Source organism: Phoxinus phoxinus, assembly GCF_949152265.1.
Source record: "Phoxinus phoxinus genome assembly, chromosome: 20".
Taxonomy (NCBI): Eukaryota; Metazoa; Chordata; class Actinopteri; order Cypriniformes; family Leuciscidae; genus Phoxinus; species Phoxinus phoxinus.
In genome coordinates, this window is record NC_136895.1 from 4,308,263 (window position 1) to 4,317,839 (window position 9,577).

General features: G+C 39.3%; 1 protein-coding gene across 1 annotated transcript; it reads right to left on the reverse strand.

Annotated features, from left to right (window-relative positions):
- Positions 1-4,960: 4,960 nt before the first annotated feature.
- LOC306988798 (uncharacterized protein) lies at positions 4,961-8,292 on the reverse strand (the record flags this gene model as incomplete). Its single annotated transcript, XM_079593946.1, has 4 exons — positions 8,045-8,292; positions 7,562-7,689; positions 7,266-7,428; positions 4,961-5,750 (listed from the first exon to the last, which is right to left on the reverse strand). The coding sequence occupies exons 1-4, from the start codon at positions 8,257-8,259 to the stop codon at positions 4,961-4,963; spliced, it is 1,296 nt and encodes a 431-aa protein (XP_079450072.1). The 5' UTR covers positions 8,260-8,292.
- Between the last annotated feature and the right edge of the window lie 1,285 nt (positions 8,293-9,577).

The window sequence follows — 9,577 nt, forward strand, 5'->3', positions numbered from 1 at the left end:
GCGGTGATACGTGTTGCAGTGTGCCGTCACATCTGACTATAACATACAGCCTGTAACACGCTTTCAAAATAACACGCTTTTTTTAAATAAAAAACAAACGGTCTAAACATAAACTGTAAAAAATGCGCTAGACATGGCACTTTAAAAACCGGATAGTTTATTTGTAGTTCGATTACGGATATTTCACGTCATGTTCGAATGCATATTCGAATATCGAATAAAAAGTGACAGCCCTAACACACACACGCTCACTCATTCTCACACACTCACTCACACACACACACACAAAATGTTGACACATCACTTCCTGAACGCGTTGTTTGTGTTTGAGCTCCATCGATTTGATTCATAATCCGTGATTTCTCTCTTTAAACTCACTTACAACGAACATTTTCTACTTTTCCTCACTGAGAAGCACTGCTGCTCAAAATCCCAGTTACAACGCGGACTGTTGAGTAGACGCGTCTCAAACCGATTGAACCAATACCGGTCCGTTACACCTGTGGGTCACGGCTGAGCGCGTCTTCTTTACACTCACTTACAAACGAACATTTTCTCGCCTATCGTGCGTCTACATCACACCCGTACCATTAAAAAAAGACAGATTATATCCAAGATTTCAGTCATAAATTAGCGTTAATATTGATAGCATCACTGGTAGCGTCGTTGCTAACTTACTGTCCATCTGTTTAAATGGCGAATATATCAAATGTATGTATGTTGAGCAAGAAACTGCTCTTTATAAATAATTGGAATCTGTTTTGGGAGCGTCCTAGGCTCTTCCGCGCTGATGGCCTACACCCAAGTAAAAATGGAGCGGATCTTCTGTCGGATAACATCTCCAAGATGTTAAAGACCGTTTGACTAGTTACCAAAAATCCAAATCACAGTCTCTGCTGCACCAAATTAATTGATAGAAATACTAGTGTAGAACATTTAATAGAAACTGTGTCTATTTGTTATGACTTTTCAGGAACGAACCCAATAGCAGACAGTTTGCAGAACACACAGGGTTTATTAAAGACAAAAACAGAAAACAAAACCCACGAGGGGGCAAAACAAGACTGGTAGGCAAAAACAAAGACAAACTACACTAAGACTTGACAATGAACTAACAACTAAGACAGGATCAAATACTTCAAGACAAGACTTTCAATACATTACTCACGGGTAGATACACACTATGTATGACAATGAACCGGCACAGGACAGCAAACACAAGGGGATTAAGAAGGGAGAAACTAATGATGGCAACAGGTGAAACTGATACAACAATGAAGGCTACCGAGGAGAACAAGGGGGCGGGGTTAAGTGACGAGACAACGTAAGCACACAGTCCAAACACAAGGCAATGTGCTTGCACACAAAACATGGCTCTGTCATGATCCTGCCTCAAGACCAGAGAAAAAGCAAGGACACGAGGGCAGAATCATGACACTATTCCTCGCTTAGTGAGATCAAATAATAAATCTACTGCAGGATCTAGGAAAAATCTAATTGTTATTAAAACAGAAAATCTCGCTATTAGTGAACAAAAACAATTTCTAAAGCTAGGTCTTCTGAACATTAGATCACTCTCACCTAAAGCAGTTATTGTAAATGAAATAGTCACAGATAATAGCATCGATGTACTTTGCCTTACTGAAACCTGGCTTAAACCAAATGACTATTTCGGTCTAAATGAGTCCACTCCCCCAGGATACTGTTATAAGCATGAGCCCCGTCTGATTGGTCGTGGCGGCGGTGTTGCAACAATCTATAGAGATATTCTTAATGTTACTCAGAAAACAGGTGACAAATTAAATTAGTTTGAAGTACTTGTATTAAATGTTACGCTCTTAGATGTAAGAAAGAAAATCCCTACTATCTCTAGCCCTGGCTACCGTATATAGACCGCCAGGGCCTTACGCTGATTTCCTAAAAGAGTTTGCAGATTTTCTCGCGTTACCGACCAGGCAGAACAATCCTTCCATCCACCATAGATAATTTCTCAAATTGCTTATCTGATTTGTCTCAGTTACTGCCTGAACCCAAACAAACAGACGAATTAGAGGAAGTAACTAGCACTATGAGCACCATTCTCTCTAGAACATTGGATATTGTTGCACCCATTAGATTAAAAAAGGTCAGAGAGAAAAGTAAAGCACCATGGTACAACAGTGCTACGCATGTTATCAAGAGAGAAACCCGTAAATTAGAGCGTAAATGGAAACAAACTAATTTAGAGGTCTTTAGAATCGCGTGGAAAGACAGTATGTCACGTTATAAAAAGGCCCTAAAAGCGGCAAGGGCTGAGCATCTCCGCAAACTAATAGAAAACAACCAAAATAATCCAAGGTTTTTATTTAGCACCGTGGCTAGACTAATAAATAAACAGACGTCACCTGAACAAAATATCCCGTTACAGTTTAGCAGTAATGATTTCATGAACTTCTTCACTGAGAAAATAGAAAGCATCAGAACCACAATCATAAACGTTCACAATCTTCAATCGCGCCTTATAAATCAGCCTCAATTATCACCCCGCAATAACAACTACAGCGCTTTACAACTATAGAACAAAAAGAGTTAAATAAACGTATCACTTCATCTAAAACAACAACATGCTTATTAGATCCTATACAAACTAAACTACTGAAAGAAGAGTTACCTGTAGTGGAAGAGCCTCTCCTCAATATCATTAACTCGTCTCTATAACCGCCTCTAGTTCATAACTGCCAGAGGAGAACTGGCCCCCGACTGAGCCTGGGTTCTCCCAAGGTTTTTTTTTAGTTATAGGTCACCATTAGGTCACCTGATGGAGTTTTAGGTCACCATTAGGTCACCTGATGGAGTTTTAGGTCACCATTGGGTCACCTGATGGAGTTTTAGGTCACCATTAGGTCACCTGATGGAGTTTTAGGTCACCATTAGGTCACCTGATGGAGTTTTAGGTCACCATTGGGTCACCTGATGGAGTTTTAGGTCACCATTAGGTCACCTGATGGAGTTTTAGGTCACCATTAGGTCACCTGATGGAGTTTTAGATCACCATTGGGTCACCTGATGGAGCTTTAGGTCACCATTAGGTCACCTGATGGAGCTTTAGGTCACCATTAGGTCACCTGATGGAGTTTTAGATCACCATTGGGTCACCTGATGGAGCTTTAGGTCACCATTAGGTCACCTGATGGAGCTTTAGGTCACCATTGGGTCACCTGATGGAGTTTTAGGTCACCATTAGGTCACCTGATGGAGTTTTAGGTCACCATTGGGTCACCTGATGGAGCTTTAGGTCACCATTAGGTCACCTGATGGAGTTTTAGGTCACCATTAGGTCACCTGATGGAGTTTTAGGTCACCATTGGGTCACCTGATGGAGCTTTAGGTCACCATTAGGTCACCTGATGGAGTTTTTCGTTTCCTTGCCACTGTTGCCTTTGGCTTGCTCAGTTGGGGATATTCAATTTAATTAATCAATGAATAATACTATTGATTAGCATTACCAAACATGGACGTTTTATTATTATTTTAATTTAATACTGTGAAGCTGCTTTGATACAATCTGTATTGTGAAAAGCGCTATATAAATATTCTTGACTTGACTTGACACACACACACACACAATCTCTCTCTCACACACACCCAGATCCTGGGTCAGACGTGGAGTAGGAGCGGAGCGGTGTGATTTTAAATAGTCAAAATGAGTAAAGAATTGTAAAAAAAGTCAAAGCTTCATAAAACAATAATTCTACAGTAAAAACTGCTCCAATCTCAATCCTTGGGCTGACACGTGAGACATTTGCTTAATGGAAAGACGCACACACTCTCGACACCCGGGTTTGTTATAGTTTTATATAGTTATATGGTTTTATATATAGTTATGTTTTTTTCTTTTCTTTTTTTGTACAAATTGGTTTGGAAGTTGGAACAGTTTGTGAATAAACAATTGAACTGATAAATTATGCCTGCCTATGTGTTTGACTGACATGATGTTTAAAAATGATATAAATGAATAAATAAAAAATAGCTTAGATGTAGTAAGCTGCTTTTGCCGTATTGCTGTAGCTTAGCTTGCTACATTTCCCAGGGAGGTAACGTTAGCTTCAGTGTAGTGAAGAGCAACTGCTAGCTTAGCTCACTAAACTTTTCAAGTAGCTTGCCCAACACTGGATATATATGATATATATGTATGATAATAATATAACTACGTATAGAGATGGAATCGATATCATTACGAGGAACGATATCATTGGAATCACAAAGATTTAGCTGATGAACAATGAAAACATTGACAGCCAATCAGAATCCACCCGACTTTACAAAGCATGAGGATTTAAAGCGACAAACGACAGAACTTATCATTATAGTTATCATTCTTGGTGTGAACGGGTCTTTAGAGAAATAATTGCAGAAATGTATGGGCCAGATTTACTCAACAGGGCAGATTATAGCGTGAGAGCGCAATTCCTACAAAACGCAGATGGGAGTGGAAAGATCTGTGCATGACCTACTATAATGTTCATAATGACCAACGCAATCTACCAAGAGCAGCTCAAACTAGCGTCTGGTTTAAGATATGCTTTTTTGGGGCAGTAAATAATGGTGCAAATACCAGTAAATTGACCAGCGCAAACCTTAGTAAATCACATTGCATGATTCATTTAAATACTCTCTTCCCATAATGCATCTGAAAGGGTTCTGCATTCTTGTGTTTTTATGAAAGTGCGTGTTGCTGTGTCTCAGCTGTGTGTATGTCCGCATCCAGGTGGGTGTGGCCTACAATTGGGTGGGTGTGGTCTACAGTTAGTCAATGGTGATTCTGATTGGTCCAGTTACATCAACTAAGGAGGCCGAATGCATACCACTGTTTTATTTTGCTTGAAAACTAAAACTATTAAAAAGTTAATTTAGGCCAAAAGTTTAAAATTAATATTTAAAATCTTAAATATTCCAAAATTTGTTCCAGTGTATGTGTGATCTATATGGGTTGAGGAATATTTCCAAGGAAGTTAATAACTTGCTCCAAAAGATCAGTTCCTAAATCATCACGTCTTCCACCAAGAGGGTTGACCTGCTGCACAAGTTGTTCCATGACTCCTCCTTGAATGTTGAAGTGGTTGGCAGGAATCTCAACAGATTCTGGCCAGTTGAAAATTGTTTGAAAATCTTGGGGGGGAACTTCTTCTGAAGCAGGAGGAATGTATACATCTGCAACTGGCTCTTCATCTGCTCCAAGGATTCCACGTATCCCTGTCTGGTTTCGTGTTAGCTGTGAGAGACATCCTCGGATGAAAAGCTGATGGGGAGACATGTACCGTTCAGTTCTCAGCTTGTGGTGGTTCCATTGACGAATGAACAGTTGGAGATCCCTGTTAATTCGAGGTATATACACATAATGTAATGCCCACAGGTGCATTTCATTGGTACTGTCAATTTGACCTTCACTTTCCAAAAGCATGAATAAGGCATAGTAAGTATTGGAGATGCCCCGCCAAATGTCCCGCCACAATCTCTCGATCCTTTGGTTGTGTGTGCTCCTTCCTCTCAGAGCACTTCCTCTGGTGAATCCCCGGAAGACATTCATAAATAGGCAGACTGCATTATTCTCCCCTCCATTATCACAGCGGACTCTTGAAGGCAAACCATACTGGCCAATGGCTTCTACAAAACTGTGGAAAACTGTGTCACTGCGATTGTTGGAAGAAGCCTTTAAGAATACAACAAGCCTGCTGTACCCGTCAATCCCACCATGTATGACAATCCTCCACCTAAAAGAAAAAAAAAGGTATGTAAGGCACACTTAAACCTGATCAAATGACGTAACATTTCTGTAGTAGTCATCTCTAATAATAATAATAATAATTCATTACATTTATATAGCGCCTTTCTGGACACTCAAAGCGCTTTACATCTCTAAAGATCTAAAGTCAAGTAGCAGAAGGTGATGGAAATTAATGCTACTGGATTTATTTGTATTTGGCAGATAACATCTTGAGTGCCATCAATAATATTGTGCCTGTTACATTTCAATGGAACCCGAGTAAAAGAGTAAAATATAATTAAAGGAACACTCCGACTTTTTGGGACTTTAGCCTATTCACCTTATCCCCCAGAGTTAGATAAGTCCATACATACCTTTTTCATCTCCGTGCGTGCTATAAGTCTGTTTGACGCACCCACCGCTAGCCTAGCTTAGCACAAAGACTGGATGTAAATGGTTGCAGCTAGCATACTAATTCAAATAAGTGACAAAATAACGCAAACATTTTCCTATTTACATGTTGTGATTTGTATAGTCACAGAGTGTACAAAAAACAAAGTCACATGAGACACAGACATATTTTAACCGTATAAATCCTGGGAACTATATTCTCTGAAGGCGAAGCACTGCTACTTGGGCGGAGTGATAACCGCAGCACCTGAGACGCGCCGTTGTTTCTTCTGTCAACAAATCCAGCGTGACATCTCAGGTGCTGCGGTTATCACTCCGCCCAAGTAGCAGTGCTTCGCCTTCAGAGAATATAGTTCCCAGGATTTATACGGTTAAAATATGTCTGTGTCTCATGTGACTTTGTTTTTTGTACACTCTTTTTGCCATGCACTCAAATTCTCCTCTACATGTATATTAAGTTAATATTGTTTATAATCAGTCAATCGATCAATCAATCAATTAATTATCCTTAGGGTTTATCCATATCACTTTATAGTTTATATAATAAATATGCTGCTCAGTACTGAACACTGTTGATGTTTAAACCTTTTTCAAACATTTTTTTTAATAGGGGTTATGTGGGTTTGACACTTTTAGATGGAACAATGAAGCATAGTTACTGTGAGAATAACGTTTTGAGTAGTTCAGAGTCAGACTTATTTATCCATGTGCTATACATGGGAGGATCATAGGAGGGCTGGAACCTATCGCAGCATCTCAGGCCATATGTGGGGGAAACACCCTGGACATGGGTTAATTTTTAACCTGCGATTGACCTGAGCTGCATGTCTTTGGATTGTGGGGGAAACCGGAGGAAACCCACAATGACAAAGGGAGAACATGCAGAGAGCCGGGACCTTATTGCTGTGAGGTGGCAGCGCTACCCACTGAGCCATCATGCCACCACTTGCAATCAACTTATGTGCAACTTAAATCCCACATACATACAGATCTAGATTTTTAGGTGATGCTGTACATACAATTAACCCTGAATATTGCATTAAAATTTAAATGTACAATTTAAATGCATAAGGAAACTGCATGAACAACTAAGAAAAATAAGTAACCTCACCTTAAACGACGTTTCACAGTTCGCCTGGACACACACAAGATTTCTGCCATTTGTTTTGTAGAAAAATTATATTCTAGCAGAAAACGCAACTGTTCTTCGGTTATGCAGAATCGTGGACGACCAGATGAGCCCCTTACCAAGGGAGCACTATAACCCTGGGGAACTGAGGATAACAGGAAAAGAAAACACTTAATAAAGAACAATTCACAATTAGTATTCAAAGCGGTTTTGCAAACTAAAACATATCCAACACATTAATATGATACATATTAATATTAACAAATTTTGGAACATACCGTGCTGCTGAGTCAATGTTTCCAAATGATCCAGAAACTCAGATACCTGGTCCAGCATGTCATTTGCCGTTTCAGGATCCAGCAATCTCCCTCTTGACCATACCACACTTCTGGCCATTGTCTGCATTCTGTAAAAGGTAAAATATACAATATTATATATATATATAAATAATTCAAAATAAATGAAAAAAAAAAAAAAAACAGATTGTCATATTACATTTTTATTCATAGAAAAATAATTACCTTCAGGACATATCATAAAACAAAGTGCTTAGTAAAAGTACAAAGTGCTTAGGACTATACATACTGAATAATGTAACCTAAAGTTAAATCGAATTTAATTATTAATTACATACGTTTCTTAGCTATCCATTAAACATCCACTGGTATCGTAAGAGAGAACATTTTTCCATACCATGTAATGATTTCAAGTTGCATTAAGTCAGCCATCTTTCTTATAAATGTAATGCCTTTTGGACATACCGTAATATCACAAGATTCAAATCCTCATTGTGGTTAGAAGAAGCCAGCTGCACGCAGTCTGAAAATGTTCTTTGGCAGTTTGCTAAAAACATTCTAAGAGCCATGGTTATGGTTTCAGCTGTTAACTTTTGTACCTGAGAAAGAACGTAGGACAACTTAAAAGCGTATGACAAATCATGACACAAGTCTGACATCACACACAACGTACAATGCATTATCCCTCGTGAACTCTGATGTTTGCATACGTGCATACCAGTATACCATGTAGCAACACTGACTTTGAGTATAAATTGGGGAAATTAGCACTCAAATGGGAAATTAAATAATCATGGTTTTGATGAATATTATTTGCATACGCTTGAAAATGGTTCTAAATATGGGCTTATACCGTTTTGACCATATGCATATGTATCAGGATCACTCCGGACAATATGCATACAGAGAAAAGGAATGATCTTAATCAGTCGTACTTGGAAATCCAACCTTTAACCATTAATGTGTATAACATATAATATTTACCTCAACACTTCGATCCGTCTAGTTCTTGTCAAGCAAAATACATCCATATGGCCATTAATGGAGATAATTTACCCTTCAAGATTATCAGATTGGGAATATTTAAACTATGCAATGTTTAAAAGTGTGGTAGAGCGTTTTTAAAAGGTAGCATAGAAAAATCGAATCTTCATTTGACTTCAGATTATGGATTCAATACACATGAACTCAGGCAAAGATTAAAATGAAGTTTAATAAAAGACACTTTAAACGTACGTAGGTTACACGATCAAGAGTATAACAATATGCATAAACAAAACAAATGATTATAAAACGATTACGTAGCGTGTATATATAGTAACACGATATTCCCCAAGAGATGGAGAGAGAGAGAGAGAGAGAGAGAGAGAGAGAGAGAGAGAGAGAGAGAGAGAGAGAGTGAGGTATGAGAGAGAGAGAGAGTACACAGGTTAAGGAATACTTTCAATAATCAAGAGACCAGAGGATGCTCAGACAACCTTAACTAGCTTTGTTTCAAAGATCAGATCAGAATGAGCCTACTGTATTTGTCGTTGGACAGTCGTCTGGTGCGAGCGCTGTTTCTTTTTGGAACCTCGCGGGCTTCCGGGTTGCGTGCGTCACGTGGTCGTTTTGACGCAGGGTGGAGACGCTAAGCTTTCGCTCGTTAAAACGCTGGATCAAGGAAGTAGCTTTAAACTTGCATAAAAATAAAGACTTAGTCTTAGAAACGGAAAGTAAACGGAGAGCCAGGCTCTCTTGAAGCGGAGTTAAAGCTAAGAGTTAGAGAGACTAGTCGTCAGACTAGAATCAGAGACTAGAGTGGTAAACTAGAATTGAAGAGACGGAAGACGAAGAGATGAACGATGAGGAACAAACTTCTTGGCTTGCGTCTCGAAATATGAATGAAACCGGAGCACGCCCATTCTGAGTCTGGGAGCCAATCACGAGTGGGGGATTCGGTGGCGCCAAGAACCCCTTTGTCTGTATGGCACGCCTATTCAGCGCGTGGTGAGAGTT